General features: G+C 34.9%; 1 protein-coding gene across 1 annotated transcript in view; it reads right to left on the bottom strand.

The window, feature by feature from the left end:
* Positions 1 to 21898, bottom strand: part of CSMD1 (CUB and Sushi multiple domains 1) — a 1067000-nt gene that overhangs the window by 75273 nt on the left and 969829 nt on the right. Inside the window, exons 47-49 of the mRNA XM_059842787.1 lie at positions 17170 to 17358; positions 12887 to 13033; positions 2788 to 2976 (exon numbers count right to left, since the gene is read on the bottom strand). Coding sequence (XP_059698770.1) covers positions 2788 to 2976; positions 12887 to 13033; positions 17170 to 17358 — 525 coding nt within the window. The remainder of the gene's footprint in view (positions 1 to 2787; positions 2977 to 12886; positions 13034 to 17169; positions 17359 to 21898) is intronic.

Below are 21898 nucleotides of genomic sequence, written 5' to 3'. Positions count from 1 at the left end.
ACATTTATAAGAAATTTATAGTAAAGATTGACAACCTATCTTGCAAATACGCCTTTCTCCCATTGTTTACAGAGATCTACATACCCACAGCCATATATACTGATGAAATTAAAAATACAGCTTATAATTAAAGAAAAAAGGTATTTGTGAACATGCTAGATTGCTAAAATTTCAAAACTCCTTCATGTACATAGTGATAAAAAAAAGGGCAGACACAATGTCTGAAATATTTTACAATTTTCTTGAGTCCTCTTAAGTTCTGTTCAGAATCTATTATTTTCTGAGGCTCTTTGACCCTTGGTTATCCACTATCAAGTCCTGGGATGTTATATCAAGTCTGGCACATTTGTACATTTTCCCTCCTCCTTTCTGTGAAATATTCCATTTTGTCCTTAAAAGTGGGGACTTTTTCTCTAAATTGTTTAAAGGACTTTTTTCTCCATTCACAAACCTCATTATGTTTGGCCATAATTTTCAAGGTTAGAATGGCAAATTTGAAACACTTTCTGTGCTATTGTGAACAGAAAATTGTGAACATAAAATATAAAAACTAAAAATGTAAAAGAAAACCCTTAACATCAGACTGTTCTAACAAAAGAGAGAAACTATGAAAAAAAATTAACTATATAAGAATTTGTATGTGCTAGGTCATATTTTCATTTTACAGAACTCTGCTATTTGACTGAACAATAGTGGAAGTAGCAATAGAAAGCGAATATTGTCTGGCTAGATAAGCAGTAAAAAGCTAAGGTATACATTTGCATAGAATTTGTGACAGCTGAGGAATCACAAGATTTTAAATTCTGGAGAAAAGTAAAATACAGGGCCTCCTTAAATTTATGGCCCCAACTCCCCCAGTCTAATAACTACACACAGAATACTGTCTGTTCTCACATGCTTAAAGTAACTGAGGTCCAGATTAAGATGAAAACATTTCTTTACCTTTTGAAAAAAGATAACTGCCAGATAGCCAGCAAAATAGCTCCCAAAGTTTCAGCAACAGTATTGACCAGATCAAATACAACAGTTTAGGCAGATGGGGCTTGGGGTTTTTTTTTGCATTGTCTAGAGCTACCTGAGATTGTTTGGCCTCCAAGACATCCTGCCTTGTGCCTGTAACACCTTTCTCTACTAATGGATGGAGGAGAGGTAAAACAACTCAGGACACTGAAAATTACACTAGACTTCCGTATTTAAGCAAAGGAATCAAAACTTTATCCCACACACAAATTTTAAAATTTTGTTTTAATCTGGAACAGAATTTTATCCTCCATTTTGCTGATCTCAAGCTGTAGGCCTATTCATTATTTCAGGTTCTTCAGTGCAAAGTGTCTGAATTTTTGATGCCAGCACCAGAAACAGCACCTAAAATGCAATTCAAGTCCAAAAGTAGCATTTGCCCCTAAATTTACCTCACGTGCAGATCACACAAAGATTCTCTCATGACTTAGTGACCTTCAGGAAGATCAAACAGAATCACATGTCATATCAAATCATATATGGCATATATGTAGAATTATACTAAATAACACAATGGCATATGAGATTAGAAGACATCCTGGATTCTGGAAGCACAGATACACAGGTAGGTCCTGCCTGTGGCACACTGACAGTTTGAGTTTCTCCCTGAACTAGTAGGGGTATAGCCATATGGCCCTTCTCGCAGGAAAATGCTCATCCAGTTCTTCAACTGTAGCAAAATTTCTGCACTTTTTACTTTTCTTACAAATAGTGCACCCTCAACAGAAGAGTAAGCATCATGCGAAATCTCAGCTGGCTTTTTTTTTTTTTTTTTTTGGTAAATCACAAAATAAAACTTTCATACTTCCAACTTATGGTCTTTTTAGAAACATCTGAACCTTCAATGAGATGGAACATCAAGCAAAATAGTTCCTTGAAGAAGACATAAAACCTAATGTTAATGTCTTACATAGTTAAGAATAAGTAAATGCAAGTTTTAATCAATCATGCTCTTAAATATGAATGCTACTATAATTTCATTCCATATACAAAGTAGACTAGAAGCAGACCCATGTTAGAATAGGCCCTATATGATATGGGTAGAATTTGCAGCCTTTTTTTTTCTTTTCCCCAGGTCCCTGATATTATCATGTGATCATAGAATAGTTTGGGTAGGAAAGGACATTAAAGACCATCTGGTTCCAAACCCCAATCATGGGCAGGGACACCATTCACTAGACCAGGCTGCTCAAAGGCTCATCCAGCTTGGCCTTCCAGGGACGGGACATATACGTTTGACAAACAGTAGCAACTATTAACAAGAGCAGCAAGCTAAAGTAGACCCTGGTTCAGCTTCAGGATAGCAAAACCAAAAAACAAACAAAAAACAAACAAACAAACAAAAAACCCAAAAATGAAAACAAACAAAAAACACCAAATAAATAAAAAGAGAAAATAAGTTAAAAATTATGTCTTTAAAGTACTGGTTATAAACCTGATCTCTAAAATAATAAAGCAAATCCCTTATAAGTACTGAATTGTTTAAAATATTTGTGATACAATATCATGACCTGTGGTCTGTTTCTAGGTATGTACATTATTAAAGAAAAAAGTACTGAAGACATATTTTTCACTTGGTCTGTATTTGACTACATGAATAGTTCTTAATACTTCAACACTGCACACATGAAATATACAAGTCAGTGTGTGTTTGGATCAGGTCACAATGTCAGTGTCTCACTTGGCATACAGCAGTATTGACAATGCTGCATCTTTGTTTTGCCAAACAGCCTTACAATGAAATCATAGAAGAAAGCATTATCTTACCGTGGCAGATTGGCACAGGAGAATCCCACTGGTACATTCCGTTTTGGTAGCGCCTGCACGTTGCGTTATTGTGACCAATCATTCTGTACCCAGGTTTGCAATAATAGCGAACTTTGCTTCCTGCAGGACCACCCGTTTTATTTATAATCCCACCATTCCTCAAATTAGGGTTTAAACTGCAATAAGGAGCTAAAAACCAAAAAATGGACATTACTAAAATCAAATGCACTTAATGTACAAAATTAAGATTATTTATGATATTTAAAAACTTTGAATGCCACTAAAATCAATACTGGAACCTTTACAGTACTTTTGGAATCCTCACTGAAGATTTAGACTACCTTAAGAAACATCATGAAGTTCAAAAACAAAATTTAATATCAAAACCATTCTGTACTACTGCATATAGAGAAGCTACAATCATGAAGCATATAGAATATTCAGTAAGTTCACTCTTAATAAACATTCTACTTCAAATCTGTTAACTTTATAAATACAAAATTATTCTTTGAGCTACACAATATTCAAAACCAATTATAAACAGCTTTATTACAAATTTCAGTGCACTTAGACATGTATGTCAAAGTTTAACCATTTTGTCAAATATGTTAAAAATTTATAAGACAAATAACAGTACACTGATTCTTCAGATGCTTTTTTTCAGATTAAAATGCAGTTAATTTTTTGAACTTGTTCTCTCATAGATATAGGCAAGTATATTAATTTTTACAAAAAGCATGTAACATAACCGACTGCAACTTCTTAAATGTTGAATTTACACTACATATGAAGTAAGACCTGTTTGAGTTTTGAAATGAAAGTAAACTTTGCTTAACTTTTATCACTACTCTACTGATATTTTTTGAAGAGTGGTTTTCATGACCAGCATGGTCCTTGATGACCTGTGACATATAAATGGAAATTTTTGATATATGCTGAATAAGCAAAAGAAGTTCCATTTTTTTTGTGTCAAAAAGTGAGTAATAAGACCACTTTTTAAAAAAAGGTTGCAGTATCTGTCTGTAAGGATGGAATATGGATACCTCAACTGGACCCAGATCAAGCAGAAGTACAGTATAGTTTGACATACTATATACAGAGTTGTAAATGTTTGTAGAATGCAAGCATTTATCACTGGATAAAAGCATTATGAAAAAATTATCTGGACTCCCTACTGATGTACAAGTCACTGTGTATTGGAAGCTTACTGAGATTATCTTTTCAGAAGAAGCATGGCAGGACCATGGCTTTCTGAAAATAAACCTGACTGCACATCCACCACTGAAATAAGCTTGTGAACATTCTTCACAGAGAAGACACTGTTGAGCTCCACTGAGAACTACATGTCAATACCAATAAGACTGAGACTGCAGCTACTGTTGGAATACTTCCTCCATAATACTGAAATGTGTCTTAGATACACTGTGATATTAATTTTAACTTCTGCAGACAATTATCCAGTAGAAGTTGTTTTATTTTCACAAGGGCATAATTACAGGTTTGGGTATACATCTTTCAATATCTAGCTCTATTTTTAAATTTTTATCTTTAATGTATATTTTGTCAGCCGATGGTGCACCTACTGTATCAAATAATCACCTAAAAAATAATGTTTTTGTTCATTGACAGAGATCACAGAGTTGATTATATTCCTAACTGAAACATTTCCTTTAAATGTCTAGATTTAGATGAAGTATATCAAAGTCAATATTTCTAAGCAATAACACCCAACATAAACAGTAAAGCTAAGTCCAACATTCAAGATACCAAAAAATATTATCTGTTGAAATTATATTATATATTTCTCATTTAAGCAACTTTATTTCTACTCAAAATGTTATTTCTGTACATTCTTTCACTTGGGGATTACCTGAAAAAAACCCTTACTAAATCATAAAGGAAAAAAAATAAAACTAGAATGAAAATCAATAAGCCAAGATGGTTCAGTAAAGAATTGTTTGGGGCCATGTTCTGTGTCCTTTATAAGCATGGCGACACTCACTTGTCTGCCTAAATTACATTAATTGTCAAATTACTCTTTAAAAGAGGGACTTGGCATTTAAAGAATCACAATAAACATAGCTTTAATTTTCCTTCCAACATATTGAAGAATAAGACTGTTATTGCAAAACAAGCAGATTTAGACCTCTAAAATCAGCTCCAATAACATCTCAAGTGCTATTTAATTTTAAATATCCTAGATCTTAAGAAAAGATGGTGAGTCATAAATAAAATATGCAATTCAGAAAAAACTCCAAATGTATTACATCAGTACTGCAATTTTAGACATAAAATATTTCTCTGTGGCCCAGTAATACTGTATAAAATTTCTAACCATACTGTTTTTCTGTATAGTACTTTTTATGTCTCATTTTTCTATCTTCTCCTAAACCCATTTAATCTGGACTAGTAATTCTTTCATTAAACTGCTAACATTGTTATTCTAAAAGTAAATTCTTGGCTAGATATAAAAGAAGAGGGTTTTTAACGCGTAATAGATTTTTAGCATAACAGGTTAAACTTCATGTTCTGATTGTCAGGGTATTTATTGCCATGCTTTAGCTGTGGCTGATTACAACAATAAATATATATGACCATCCAGAGAGAAAAGCTTTAAAATGGCATGAAATATGGGATATTCAGGCTGCTGAATTACACAGAATGATGTCAAAATACTGAAAATTTCCTCTGGAACCAAAGGGGAAATCTATCAGTCATAATTTTTGCTTACGTTGTAGTAATTAATAATGTGTTGAGCCCAATAGCATGGTTTAAGCTCTCTAGTAAATCAAGTGGTGTTCAGAGAAGAGTCAAGCAATAAAAATCTTTTTAATTAAGAAATTTGTAGAAGAAAACAAGAAGGAAGACAGAATACCAATATCACTCAGAATTTACTTCAACATCCCTTTAAAAATACTTAATTTCTAAAGTTTATTGTTGAAGATAGTCTATAGAAAATTGTATCCTCCTTTCCAGATACCCTGATGACTCCTGTGTATTTTCTGCTTTCAACCATCTCTTTAGCTTACCATTACTAATGCTTACTTTCCCTGACAACCCAAGGTGAGTGAGTGGCAGCAGCTTCATGGACCTGTAGGAAAAAAGGAAGAGGTCTGGAAACCGAGATGCCTTGGTAAAGCTTTGTGCTCATCTGCCATTGTGAAAGTAAAGACTTTCAATGTGAATATAAAATTAAGAGATCTGTTTGACAGGGTAGGGAGGTTATAACTGGAGAAAGGAGTGAAAAAATATTTGAGAAAAAGATGCTGATTTAAGAGCCATGGGGAAGAGAAGCCATGACAGATCATGCAAAGAGATGAGAAACAGGAAGGGAGGGACTGGAGACCAGGAGAAAGAAAATGAGAGAAAGAGAAGCACTTAGTTAGCTATTAGTAGTGGTACCAAAAGTATTGATGATTCAGAGACTGAGATTGTGTTCAGAATAAAATATGATTCAGTGAAAGAAAAAATTATAAAATCAAATGAAACTGACTAGTGAGACACAAAGAAAGAAACGATCAGAGACAGAAGACAGAAAGGAGGAGGTTAACAAATTAGCGTGTCTTTGTAAAGAGGAAGAGAAATTAATATGTTAAGCTAGATGGGAAAGAAAGATAGATAAAAGTTGGATAAAGAAAAACCTTATGCTTTCTACCACTAAAAGCAGACTGTGATTTGTAGGGCGGAGTGGAGAAGGGGTGGAGATAAAGAAGGGCTGAGGAGCACAGCTAGAGTTTTGGCAGAGCCATTTTGGCCACGATGGGTATAAAATTTGGGACAAAAAAAGGTATGATGAATGAGCCTACATGAAGTGAGGTGTATTCCTTGAAGTGGAATGAAAAGTTCACTAGATAGCAGCACAGATAAGTTCCTACCTATCAGAAAAGGGCTGTGCTTCCAGAGTACCAAACTTTACACTTTCATGACTGTTAAGAGTGTTTCCGACACACATAACATGCATTTTGTTATGTAAACCCTGTATGTTTGGATAACTAATGTTTAAAACATTTATCCAACCTAGATCAGATCCATCTTCCACTCTTACAGAAATTCTTATTAATGACATTTTAAAGTAGTAGCAGTAGGTTGGTAGCAAGTCTGTAGCCATCAAAAAGGTTACAGGTAATCGGTGCTTGTAATCCACATCCATGTAAAAGTCCTACTAAAACTATATTACTTTGTGCTACCAAGACAGCATGATATGTATAGAAAAGGCTGAAACACAAAGCAATGTATTATGTTTAAGCTACAGATAGCATTAGAAGAAGAAAAGCATTTTAAGCAAACTATCTAAAAATTCTGAAGATGGATTTTTGTTTTACAACTCTGAAAAGTACACTTGTTGATACAGTAAAGGAATAGTGATACATCTACAGACAATTCCCTTAGTCTATATCTTAATAATTTTTAATCAGTTCGTTAAACTGAACTCTATTCAGAGCCCAGGATGAAGCACACATAACTTCTAGGATCAGGAATGGACATATTAACAAAAGAACCACACACAAAGCAATAAATAAATAAATGTCTGAAGACCTGAAGTGTAAGCAAATGTTTGAAGAATGTCAGACTAAAAACTACAGATACTGTAAGCTGAGTGAAGATTTCAAGCTTAAGCAGAAATCCATACAGTGCACTCATAAAATACTGCAGCCTTGTGTCAAGAACCACTGTGATAAAATGCTGTTTTTCTCCCAGCCATTTTGTTGGGGAATCTGTCCTGGAATCTCATGAGGCTTAGCTGAAATAGGTGTAATCACACAGGAGTGCTCTCATCTAGGAATGACAATGTTTTACCACAAAAGGTGATAAACTTCTATGACTGTTCCAGTGACCGAAGCAACTTTATAGTTATAGATTTAACTTACTTTTCCAAATGACATATCGACCACATTCTTTTAGGACCTCTTAGATAATAGTGTATTTTGTAGGACAATACACTGAACATTTTCAGCTCACTTAACACCAGAACTTTTGTAATTTGCCACTGAATACCAAGGGTAATAGCTGCCAGCTAAATCACATATCACTAGTCAATGGATGTGTGGACAGCGACACCTATAATAAACACTGATCTTGCATTTGCAGGACCACACTCTTCCTATAACAAAGTGTATTCTCTTAGTAGCTGGAACATTTAAATATTTATGCTGAGGGATTTTTTTACTGTTTGAGACACTGTCTCAGGGAAGTTCAATTAAATGACTCCCAATTAAAAATTAAAATTCTTTTAAATTCCATGTCCAACCTTCCCAGATGATTTTGTAGAACTCATTCTCTACAGGGAATCCACAAAATTTTATCAGAGAATTAATCTTAGCAAAGGACTTGATTTCCCAGCAGAATCCTTGATCAGTAGTCAAAAAAACTAATATGGAGTAGATATTTGTAAGTATTCACAGAAACAGCCCTATGTTTGAAATCATAAATAAATGAAAACAATTCCTTCAGATACCACAGTCATTTGTTTACCGTACATGCTAGATTTTATGTTGAGAAATAAAAAGCCACACCTCAGTAAACTCCTTCCTTATAGCTTTCCCTTTTGGATACTTAATTCTCTTCGTCATATTGCTAGGGAATCTTATCTCTTTGTGCTGCTATTTTTTATATATCCACTGTAGTAGAGGGCTACTGTCATACTCACTTTATAGATAAGAAATTGGACACAGCCTAAAGTAAGTAGATAAGGACACATAAGAAAACTAAATATATCTTTTCTGATTACTAAACCATTTCCCCAATTAATGGACCATCCATTCCATATGTTAACTTTCATTTTAAAATGTACAGGATCAAAATGGAGAACAATACTCAACCAAGCAACAAAAAGGTACCAGGCTGTCATTCTTTTTCTTTTGCATTTTATTTTAAATCTAACAAAGGCCTATTCCCTCTTTAGTGATATAGTTGTGAATGTCTGCAAACTAAATACCTGACTAAATAACCTGCTATTTCTATGACAGCTATTCTTACTGGAGTTTCAACCTTTATAAATCATCCTGAATATTTTTTGTGATTCACAGTAGTGTGTAAACATTTGCTGTGACCTTCCTACTGTACAAATCACCACCTAAAAGTTTACAAATTGGAGAAGAAACAATTATACAGAGTCTGATGAACTTCTTCACATAGTTCCCTTGTCACTTCTAACCATCTACTGGAAAATGTAGACAAACTAATCAATATTCTTTTATTTTAAAATGAAATAGAGAGGGAGTAGGAACAGTTGTTAAAAATGTCCAAAGCTTAAAAATAAAAAGAATGACTAAGAATGAAGCTTCTTGCAATTACGTAACAGGTTAAAAGAACATAATAAAAGTGTACTGGGTTGACCCTGGCTGGACGCAAGGTGCACACCAAAGCTGCAGAACTGCTCCCCTTCTAAGCTGCACAGGGGAGAGAAAATATAACAAAAGGTTTGTGGGCTGAGACAGGGACAGGGAGAGATTATTCAGCTGTTACTGTCATAGGCAAAACACACTTGACATGGGGAAATAATTAATTTAATTTTTTACCAATCAGATCAGAGTAAGATAATGAGATATCAAACCAAATTGTGTAAAGCCTCTGCTCTGCCTGCCCTCTCCTTCCCCTCCTCTTTTCCCAGGTATGCTGGTTTGTCTATGGCAGTATTCATTTTCTTTAAAGATTCTAAGATGAGGCTGTGTTATGGATTTCTGATGAAAACAGTGTTGATAATACAGGGATGTCACTGCTGAGCAAAGCTTACACTGAGTCAAGGCCTTTTCTGCTTCTCACACCATCCCACCAGCAAGGAGGCTGGTGATGCATACGGATTTAGGAGGGGACGAAGATGGGACAGCTGACCCCAACTGACTAAAGAGATAGCCCATAAGATATGGTGCCATGCTCAACAATATAAGCTGTGAGAAGAAGAAAGGACCAGTGTTGTAAGTTATGCTCAAATCACCATGAAGACTGGCAGAGCCCTGATCTCCTGGAGATAGCTGAACCCCTGTCACTGGGAAGTGATGAATGAATTCCTTACTTTGATTTGATTGCAAATGTGTAATTTTTGTTTTAGCTATTAAACTTTACCTGTTTATCTCATCCCACAAGTTTTCTCATATTTATTGTTCTGATTCTCTGCTCCATCTTGTGTCTTGCTGCAGGGGGAATGAGCAAGCAGCTGGGAGGGTCTTAGTGGTATGCTAGGGTTAGAGAGCAATAGGCTTCAGGGAAACTCAGCTTTGATGCCTGGAGCGCCTCCTCCCCCTCCATCTTCACCAACTATGGTTTCTGCAGAGTTGTCACTCATGTATTCTAACTCTTTGTAGTTGCTGCTGAGTATATATATATATTTTTTTTTAAGTGTGTTATTGCAGAGACACTACGACTATGAATGGCCAACTGCAGGTCCATCTTGCAACCAGCTGAACCTGGTTATTTTGGACATGGAAGAAGCTTCTAGCAGCTTCTCACAGAGGTCATACTTGCAGCGCCCCCTGCTACAAAAACCTGGCCACTTTAACCTGAGGAATAAGAAAAAATAGTGCTATTGGCAGGAAAATACAAAATAGTAATTAACCACTGGACTTATTTACTTTTGAATTAATAAGAAGAGTTAAACAAAAGCCAGTAACTGTTATAGTGGCAATGTCAATTTGAAAAGTAGCAAATGAAGTTCCCATCTGGTTCCCAAGTCCTTGTGCCTCCAGCAGATAGGGAGGTACTGCAGTGCACTTTCATTCTTCTACTTCTTCTTAGTTATGCTTTTCCCCCAGCTTGCTTGGATAGGAATGTGTATGCTGGGTTATAAATTATTGAGAGTTGCTATGCAGATACTTCATAGATTAGAAAGAGATTGTTTAATATCTAGGCATTAGTGCAGTTAGGAAGTGTATAATTTAGACTAAAAATCTAAGCTAGTGCCTGTATAATATGTCAAAGCCCTTAAAAGAATACCTGTCTGCTGTAACACCACAGCTTTTTTCCACTGAGATTTAGCAAAAAGCCTTATACCACGATAGTAAACATAATATTAAGCAAACAGCTTACACAATTAAGGTTGCATGCTAAAGAAAATATTAAGCATTTCCATAAAAGCTTCTAGCAGTTTTTAACAGTGAATAAAATTTGTAAGTACAAGTGAAATCTAGCTGTTACAAAGTGACAATTTACGAAATTTTGTGCACAGGCATAGCTGGAGAAGAAGGGAAGGTTATGGGAGGGCAGTAATTCATTTCAATAGGATCTTCATCATGAGGAAGCCTGCTGGCTCAGACACAGCTGCCACAGTATCAATAGCCTTTTTGGGATCTTGTATTTTTCCTACTTTCATGATGTTGCTCTCCCTCATTAGGATTCAAATCCAATTGTTTATGCTGCCGCTCACTGTTACTCTTCTTTCATGCTGATTATTTCCATTGAATCTCATGTAAAATGGACAGAAGTTTAGAGAAAAATGCAGGCACTGACTGTTAGTGAAGCGGAAAAAGCTAAACTGTTTTTTGTTCCTAAAACATAGCCATAAGGATTGCAGATCTCTCTCCAGTCCCCCAATTTTATTTTTAGTCATAGCTAGTGCCATAATAAATGATGAATTGAGCCTAGCAATTACAGACTACTTCTTCAGTACTGCAAAGCATGTTTTGTGTACATGCAAAGGTACAAAATATTTTGCCATTCCTCAAAAATCAGCCTGCTTAATAATTTGATACTTACAAAACCAACATCTTCAAATGAATTCTACTAATGTAACCCTGATATTGCTTCCTCACTTTGAACTAATGAATGAATGCTCACTCTTTTTACTGCCACACATTTGAGGGCTACATGTGACAGATTCTCTTGTTCCCTCTTGCACATTCTCAATCTATCTATTAAATCCTGCAATTGCTTTTTTATTATAAAAACCTATATTATTCTCCAGTATGCTTGGAAAAAAAATATTTTCCCAATTCCTCAGCTTCAGTTTGTCTGTAGTAATTATCCAAAGGTGCAGGTGAAGATGATACTTTTACTGATTTCTTTCCTGACTTCTAACAGTTTCTGCTTAGTTCTTAAATCCCCGAAACAAACATAATTATGCTCTGAGCAGGGCCCTGCTCTTATGTTTCAGTAACAAGAGAAACTTTCCAGAAATTGGACAGAGCATGGACGGTACAGAAAAGGAGTGAGCTACCCAAAAACTGTCACCCTAAATACATTTACCATGACTAAATGGGAGAAACCTGGTACTTCATGAAATGTTCTGCTAAAACATTATTGGTATTCCTTTCTCTATTTAAATTTATTGACAATTTTTAGCCACCAAAATTAACTCACAGAACCTTTCCACTGCTAATCAAGTCCAAACGCAGTAGAAGCTAATGTTAATGATAGCAATTATCACCTTTCTCTCTCACACATACTATTCACATCATGTAAATGATCCTTTTGCCAAGCCTTTTAGTAGCAATGTGTCTGTAGATGTATGTGTGGAAACATCATAAACAGGCTGCAAACTGAGTAAGGGTCAATATGTCTACACATAACACATAATCCAGTACTGTAATATGTTTCTTCTTGATGTTTATTATTAATGTGGGAAATCATTTTGGCACTATTTAGATATATTACTTACAAATTTTCATGTTACCAGATTCATATGCAGCCTGTTGACAAAATGAGAGATTTATTTTCCCCCCTAGTTTTTCATTTATTTGTACATGAAGAAAACTATAATAATGAGAGCTGTGAACTGCAACTTTAGGAAATTGCAAACCTAATAATTGTGTACTGAATTGCAGCTAAAGTACTACACAGCTAATGAGGATCAAAAATTCTCACTTCTGAGTACTTCTGTGAAAGTCTTATCCCTACCACTACATTTCAAAGGCCTCTCTCTGGATCTGATTAGACAAGAGAACAGGTGCAGAGGGGAGTATTAATTAGAGAAGTATTAATCTGGAGATCTCTAGCACACTGGAAAAAAATGGAGAGACCAAGTTCTGTGCTTAACTTAAAACAGAATGATTTCACATCCTTAAAATGAACATTACCAAAAATTATCTTCAGAGAAACAGACATGATATTACAAGTGGACAACAGTATATCCACAAAATATAATTTAAGAGAAAGCATGAAGAGTTACCTGAGTAACGGATCTTGAATCCTTTCTTGCTGGTTGCATGATCAGTTGACCAGCGGAGATAGAGCTGATTCATTTTGCTTGTGAAGTTCAGTTGCCCAGTGTGATTTCCACTCAAAGCTATCAGTAAAGGGCTTTGCCCAGAAGAACCTTCAGAGATGAATAAAGAAACTACTGAAGTTTTAAAGTACTATGAATTTAAGTAATTCTTTCAATATTGTAACTAAGCTGTGAATGTGAACACGGTAGAGTAGGAAATAGCCAGACACTTCCTTATCAGAGAAATAACTAACAGATCTCAATTTAAACTGTCCATCTGGTTTTAGGTTTTCACTAGAGAGCATGCACTTGCTTTATATTTCCATTTGTTTGTACCTAGATTTTTTTATCTAGTTACAAACAAATGGAATTATAAAGCAATTAGTGATTTCTCCATAAACACTGAAAAAAGTAGTGGTTTAAAAACAAAAAAGGGTATTAATTTCTATTTGAAACAAATACAATGAATGAGGGTCTTTGTCTGCTCCTTGCCCTTTTGAATCTATTATTTATTTAAGTTCTTTTCTAACTAGTGAGTGGCAGCAAATGTATACTTCTTTGATATTGTACAGCTTGTAATAGTTTAAACACTACCATATTAATAATAAACACAGTAGCAAAAAAAACAAAAAGCTCTGTCATGTGTAAGACCACAGTTGCATTTAGAATAAACATAATGTTATGAATTTGCTTCACTAGGACTCAGTTCTGTTAATTATTATGTTTATTCTAGTTCCATATTAGTGTAGTGTTCATTTATGGTAAATACAAGATGCTGAAAAACTGTATCCTGGCCCTACACCAGTCTCTTCACCAGAATAAAACCCTAGAGGCACAGATAATGATTTCAGGACTATCTATATAGAAGAGAACAAAAAAATATCCATGTATCAATCCAATCTCCAACTGGAAGCTTTCTAAAACATGAAATGGCTTTTTTTCCCCTCCATATGAAGGTATGGAGGAAAATATGCTTCTCCAGCTGAAGCAGTCCTACATGCTCACCATGTCCTTTGCTCCATGCTTTTCAAGTTTAAGAAAACTATGTTAACCAACAAAATCTTGGTCAGAGTTGCTATTACAAATAAAGAACTTCTTCATTCATTATTTGCTGTACAGACATGTTTTTGCTGATCAGGTCTTCTTATGTTACATGAAAATAGAAAAGTAAAACTGAATCAAATGACACCTAAAAATTGAATACAATACAATTGAAAACTGTTTTCAGCCCCATCCTGTTCAATAAAAAAAAAAAAAAAAAAAAGTATAATTTCTGACTGGGACATTTCAGATACAAAAGGGAGGCTATGGAAGTCACAAAAACATAAACATTAAAATTACTTCCCAGTTCTTAGGAACTGCATTTCAGTCACCCCAATACTGCAACTCAGTTAGAATTACTAAAAAAATTCTAAATAATAAATGCATCTAAAACATAAGAACAAATAAGCATTGCTTTAGGCATGGGTTGCTCAGCACACCCTCATAAAAATGCTTCACAACTTGTTTGTTTGTCATATTGCAGAGTTAGTGTTTGATGATTGCAGTGTACGATAAATGATAAGGAATGCTAAGGTCAATTCCTATTTTTGCTTGAAAAAATTATTTAGAACATGAAATTTGACTCAGTTACTCTGTGCTTCACTTTGGATTTTGTAAATCTGTTTAATACCCTTGTACCAGTTTGGAATGTATAAGTTCTTTTAAAATTCTCAAGGGATTGAAAAATGGACTTCTAAAAATAAAGACCTACTACCTACAACAAGGTAAGAATCCTTATTAGTTATCATTAAATTATTTTGCAGCACTATATGCTGTAGCACATTTTTTAATCATTAGGAAATCAGAAGATTGATTCAATGTATTTTAGTTTTGCTTTGTTTTTCCTGGAGTTGAGTTTCAGTTTCTGTACCATACCTAGCAGTCAGCTCTTCAGATGGTGTTCAGGAAGGTCAGCAGCATGACTCAGTTGTTCTTGAATCTGACATTTATTTAATTATTTTTTCAGAGTTTGTCTATATAGAGAAACACACAACAAACTCAACTTCTGGTGTGGTGATCTGTCATATGACGTTCTCTTGAATATTAGATAAAAGTTGGCATTTCCTTCTATTTTCCGTGATAGATTAATTTCAGTTTTTTTCAGAGAGGAAAAAAAAATTCTGTACTAAATGAATGCTATTCAGTGTAAATACCTGAATGCCATATTTTCAAGTTCAAAACACTTTAATAATTATGTTCATTTAACATTTATGGCTTCTCTAGTTTAGAATCCAGAGAGGGTTTTCCAAGGGTATGACAGGTTAGTGGGAATGGCTAAAGGGCTTGTTGCTCTCACTTGACCAGGCTGACTTTACTGACTGGCTGCCTACCCTGATCATCACACAGCGGCTGAAGCAGCACAATGTACGGTGCAGTCAGGTAGGTGTAGTTCTTGCTGTGCTTTGCTTTCCATAAAGCAATCAGAGATGAGTACCTTAGCAACACTAATTCCCTAAACATTTGTCTTGCAAATCTTTAGACAGTTTCTGCATAAAGTTTGATGATGTATCTTTACCTGTTAGAGATAGATCAGTGCAGTTCTACTAACCTAGATGAAATACACTGTTTTGGACCACACAAGGCCCCAAAATATGACATGTATTTGTTTGCTGCAAAATGCAGCAACACTTGAGTCTGAGTTATAGCCATCACTGGAAACAGTATAGCCACATCTGCATTGTCTTCTGCCCCCAAAAACTCATGCTGAGATGTCTAACTAATTAGCAAAGCATATTGCTAATGTGGCCACAGGGATACAAACAAGTATCTCTGCAAGGTGCTGCAATGGGCCATATCTGAATATCAACTTGTTGATGGCTAGCTCAGAAATCTCCACATGGCACTGTAGTTGAGAGTTTATAAATATGCCATTATCTTTTTCACTTAAGGTTGCTGGTAGGTGGTAGAAAAAATTACTTCTGCAGAGCTGCAGTAGAGATGAATTTGTAAGAATATTATTTCATGCCATGAAATTAAAGTGCTTAAAAATGTAGGAACAACATTAGTTCTTCTCTCAGATCTATTATTGATAATCTGTTTTCATTACATTTAAATTCAGAGGAAAGAAAACAAAAATATACATCAGAAAAATTATGCTGTTTCAACTGAATTTATCAAAAGAAAACAAAGTGATCAGACTACTAGAAAAGTTCCAGTAACATTCCATATGTCTTTGATACAAAATGGAATGGAAGAAAAGCCAGTCTTAAGAGATTTTTTGCAGGCTGTTTTCATCACTAACCTGACATGGACCAGCATACATGTTATGAAGAAAAAAATATGCTCTGATATGGCATTTTTAAAAGCATCAAAAATAGTGTGGATTTTTTAAAGATGTTTCAACCAAAAAGTGAAAAAAAAATTAGTAATTGTAGACATTAAAATCTAATCCTTCAGAAGAATACTTAAAACAAGATACCTTAAAAGATATGACCTTTTAATATTTTTTCATGCTCTGAAACTCCCATAGTGAATATTAATCATTTCTATCATACTTATCATATATTCTAGGTTAATGAAGGAAGATACAATAATGGTCTCTGAATGAATAAAAATGTATTTAAGAACAATCAGAGACTATTTATCCTTGTCAATCCATGAGAACATAATAAGTCATATTAAGTTTAGAATGAAGCAGAAAATAAGAATTAAGTAGGGCCCCCTTTGAGAAGTGACAGCACATTTTTCTGCTCTTTGTCCTTAAACAGATGAACACATCAACAGTGGGATATTCAAACAGTGAACAACACTATTTTGCAATGCTATGGAGAAAGCAGATAGGGTATTTGAACTCAAATTTCAGTGTTAAGACTCATATCTTTTTATTATTTGGACAAATGTAATTATAACTCCAAAATACTTCTTCACCAGAAATGAACCATTATGGACCAGCTTGTAAACATCTCTTTCAGACACCTCCATAAATTTTCCTGGAAACTATGTGACTTTTCCAGGGAAGCTGCAGTTGTTAATGCTCCTCTGTAACAATGCCTAAGAAAATTTAAAATCTTCTCTGTCTTGAATACATCTATAAAAACATTCATTGGCAAATAGATTTAGATTTAAGGCAAATAGTAATAGGAATTCTGAATTACTGTTTTATTTTCAGATACATCACTGCATTATGATCCCAACAATTGCAAATCAAGACCCACTCCACCAAGTATTTGCTCTTGTATATAAGACAGAATTTAAATCTTTCTTACCATCAAATACCTCCAGCTCATCAAATTGCTTTTCACTTTGAAACATTTCCACAAAAATGGAGATGTTATACCCTGGCTCAACCTTAATAGTCCAAGAACATGTTTGAGAGTTGGGGTAGGTGCCTGGATAACCTGGACTGAGGATCACTCCTGATGATTCTGTACGAATTTCATTTGCTGGGCATTGTGCTAAAAAGGACACAAAAAGAACACTAAGAACAGCAATGAAACTAAGTGCTTCTTCTTCATGAAATGCATGCTTCAGGGTCAGTTTCTAAAAGAAAACATGTTAAAACCATATTCTACATAGAAGGGGAAAAAAGTTCTCTATAATATGCACAGAAACAGGACCACTTTTAATAGCCTTGATTTAGGAAACATTAATTAATTAATGCTTTACTGTAATTTATTAATTACAGTAAAGCATCTATCCAGAAAGAAATATGTTAGAGCCTAAAGTGGTTTCAGTCAAGGAATTCACACAGGTTTGTGCAATTATTCACACATGTGAGGTAAAAGCACTGCTAAACCTTTAATTTGGAAACTGTGTTCTATCTGAGATCTTAAAAAAATGAACCAGCTTTAGAAATGAAGCTTGTTACATGAACATGACAACATATTGAAACATCTAGACATACCAGATCATTTGAAAGTAAGCAAGTTTTATGTAAAGTGTTCATTTTGAATACAGAATGCTCCAAGTCATCCAAGTAAGACATTCTTAGCAACTACTTCCCCCGTTATTAAAAGTCTGAACTGTAAATTTCACCTGGTATTTATGATCTCTGCATTCTGAAAGGAGCGCAATACATAAAATACAGTAAATATTATATCCTAAACACTGGTTTGATTAGGAAGTTTTGTTTGTCACTAATTTTTTAATATTTTGCCTCTCATATAGGACTTATTTTTCAAATCTGTTTACTGATACATTTGTCCACAGTTTCATAATATATGTTCATATTAACAATATTTTTTGTGTAAGATTCACAAATATATCTTGACAGAAATGCATTCCTGAAATCATCTGTCACAGTGCCCAAGCACTTAAATAAAGTAAAGGTTGTAAGAAAGGTGAAAAACAAAACAACAGAGGGAAAAGTGATCAGCGGAAAAAGTAAATTACAGGGGGAAATCCACACATAAATACCAGAAAAAAACATTATAAACTGGATCATTTCCCTCAGAAGACCTTTTGCAAACTTGGAGGTGAAATTTAGATTCAGTTGAACCTGAAAAATTTCTTCAGTCAGAGACAAAAATGTCAGCCAGTGAAAAGGAGGGATGTAATATGCAAGTAAGAATTGGCCTCAATCAGGGGAACAAGATCTGGAATGGGCAAAAGATTGTATGCAAATAATTTTTCTCTGGCACGTATCCCTTTCTGCTATCATTTGACAGCACTGGCTGCAGCAGACTATCCCTAAAAAACAATACCATCTTTCATAGAAGATCCTAAGAGAGGGAAAGCCTGTAGGACAATGGTATATAAAGCAGTAAGAATCCTTTAGACAATAATCCAGGGATTGCCTCTTGAGGTAGAAACACCTGCAGTAAAATTACACCCAGAAATTTCATCCAAACTTCTGTCTAAGAATATAGCATTGCATGTGTTTAATGATAGTAGCTTCTTCTCTCATTCTCTTAAATGAAACACACTACTACTTTGACTTCCTCTATTCCACTGCTACACACTGCTACTTTGACTTCCTCTATTCTTCAAACTAAGACAAGAGTAACTTGGGAAAATGCTGTCAAAAGGTGCTCTGACTCTTAAGTTCACACAAAATACAAGTAAACCAGCAAATTGTGAAAGAAAAAACCTGGGCATAAAAATATCATCAGATAAATAACCATAATTTTCTCCACAGCGTTTCCTGTCTGACATGAATAAAAGTGCACATCAGTGAAGAGTAACTGACATGGCACAGTTCCACAACCTGCTTTATCCTGTAGTATCATTCCTTATGCTACAGGACTATTTTAAGAAGGAAAAAGGGGGTTTTTTTACTGATCCAGTATTAGCTTATTTGAAATGTTTATTAAAAATGGTAACATCTATGAGAAAACCTTGAGAATTAAAAGGCTGTCTTCAAAAATTACAAAAATTACAAAGTCAAAAAGTACAAGTGCCCTGGAGAAATAACAGAGATACTGTCAGACTTCTCACAGCAAGACACAGTGATTCTTTTCAACACTGGAAAATTGTTGCCTCTGGATAAAGTATGGTTTAGAAATGGCTACAATAAACTAAACATGAAAAACAAGAAGTTGCAATGTATAGGTCATTTGGAATGGGACACGGGAGTGTAGAAAGTACATCTGGAGTGGCTTTGTAAACATGCCATATCTAAACACTAGCAGCACAAATGTTAAGAATACAAATGTCTTTTGTTGCTTGCTTTTCCTCAGCATTTTAGGGAGTTATGGAAATAACCATCAGTCAAATCACTCATGAAACCAATTATATAGTAGTCATTCAGATTTGGGGTTTGCAAACAAAACCTGGATGTTACAGAGATACAGTCCAGACAAGACTAAAGTCTGGTGATCTCATTACTTGAGAAGTGCAATAGTACAATTCTTCCAGAGAAGTTTCAGCTGGGCAGCTGGGTTATTCCTAAAGGCTGTTATTGACTCCTTTATATGGGTGCTCTTTGAGCTAAGCTACCACAGGTATCATTTTCAGAGAGGTGCCCTCTAAGTATCTTCTTATGAACTCACTGAATGGACTCTGTTTACTTACTCCAGTATATGAAGGTTTGGAATCTTGGGTGGAAGATTATCAACTAAGAATAAGATTCAAAATTACCTTTTGAAGAACCTGAGATCAATGTGATCCCCTGAACACTGTCAAGTGCTGAGATATTGTTCACTAAGTCAAGAAATACATGGCAAGAATTTTTAAAAAATTGAGTCAGGGAAGGAATGAAACGAAAACATAGAGGAAAGTCAACATTTCAGAGAAGCGAAAAATGTTAGTTTCTTTTGGGATAAAAGAACTGTCATAAAACAGGAAGAAAGACACACTCATATAGCACAGACACTGACTGTGATCAGCTGAGAAACCTGTGGCAGTGCTCCAAAGAAGAAATGGTAAGAATGATCTGCAAAAAGAAAAAGAAACAGGAGCAGGAAACTGTGGAGGGGAGAGGAAAGGGTAAAAAAACCCATAAAAATTACTTTTCCTGCCTCTTTATTTCAGCTGCTTTGCTCTTTGGCTATCTAGTTTTTCATGTAATGACATCAGGGACAAAAAGTGAAGAAGAGAAAAGGAAATAGCTTATTTACTAAGTTTGAAAAAAAAAACAAAAAAAGAAATTATTTCCAAAGCATGTAAAAATTATCAGTAACAGCGAAAAGCTGCTTTTAGCTGTCTCATTCCTTGCAGCCAAATCTTTAGAAGGGACCTGAACTTAATTATTCACCACGGGGGAAACATGCCTTTTGCAGATGTTTCCTCATGCCCTTCTCTCATAACTGAGGAAAAGTATGATGTTGCTTTGTAATTAAAAACATTTCTTTGGTGAGTAAATATTAAAAATCAACAGCTTAAAGGTCAGAGTATTTCCTTTAACACATCATCACATGTACACAAGAAACATATCAATGCAGTGATGCCAAACGGATTTTTGCCTTTTTGTTTTATATATTCTTTATATGTTTCTAGCTCTGTAGCCTATTGTATAACTACATAGATTCGTAGCTAGCATTTCACCTACTCTGTTAGACAGAAAGACAGAACACATTCCTAGAGACTTGAATCCTCTGGGGACCAAGGTTAAATTCTCTGGGAACCAAGGTTAAAATGGCTTCTCAAAACACTTTCTCATTAACAAAGTTCAGTTAGTATCTAAAGGAGGGGTTTCAAAAAAGGGTCGAACCAGCAAGGAATTACCCCATCTCTAACTGGGAATTCTTGTCAGTTATGCTAATTTGTGAAAAATAAAATTGTGTCTGCTTTATGTTACCATGTGCATTTCCAGCATATTTTCAGCATGTATTCCAGTGTGTTGTGCACCATAAAGGATTCTTTATCAAGTTAACCACATTTTTATCACCTAATTGCGTCTGACTTTTTGTCTGACTGCTTTTAGAAGTGAAAAGATATCAGCATGGCTGCTGTAGGAATTTTTGTCTCCACATACTCTGTTGTATTCATTTACTGAAATTCAGAATTTTGTTAATGAAAACAATTTTCAAAAAGGAGAAATAATGTTTAAGTGGAAAAAAAAAATGTACCTCTCTAATACAAAGCAGTGCAAATAGTCATGCTAAGGGTGAAAGGAGATATGGAATGTTCCTCTGTGGTACTGAGACAAAAGCAGCATATTCCTAGAGCAGAAAATTCAAGTAAGATCAAAACTATTATGTCCTTCTAACATGTAAACAGCTCAGTTCCTCTTTTGTGCTAGGACAGAAGTGATCAAATATTTTTAAACACTGAACTATAGCTTCAAGTCTTGCTATTGCCAAGATTTACTTCCTATGGCTAAGAGTCATTCGACAAGTCCCTTCCAATCTAAGCTGTTCATAGCTGATGTACCACAGGGACCAATGAGAGGAATAGCTCTGAAGCAGTTCAGGGGAAGGCAGACTGTGTATTTCCCTTTTGCAGTCTGGGAAGCTGGCTGTACCACGGGGTTTTGCGGGAAATTGGCACAGCTCAGCTTGGCAGATTTTATTGGCTCTTTCTGCCCCCAATGAATTACTCACCAATTCCTCTCCA

The sequence above is a fragment of the Haemorhous mexicanus genome, chromosome 3 (assembly GCF_027477595.1).
Source record: "Haemorhous mexicanus isolate bHaeMex1 chromosome 3, bHaeMex1.pri, whole genome shotgun sequence".
NCBI classification, from domain to species: domain Eukaryota; kingdom Metazoa; phylum Chordata; class Aves; order Passeriformes; family Fringillidae; genus Haemorhous; species Haemorhous mexicanus.
The sequence above is the reverse complement of the archived record's forward strand: the minus strand, read 5'-3'. Positions and strand labels throughout refer to the sequence as shown.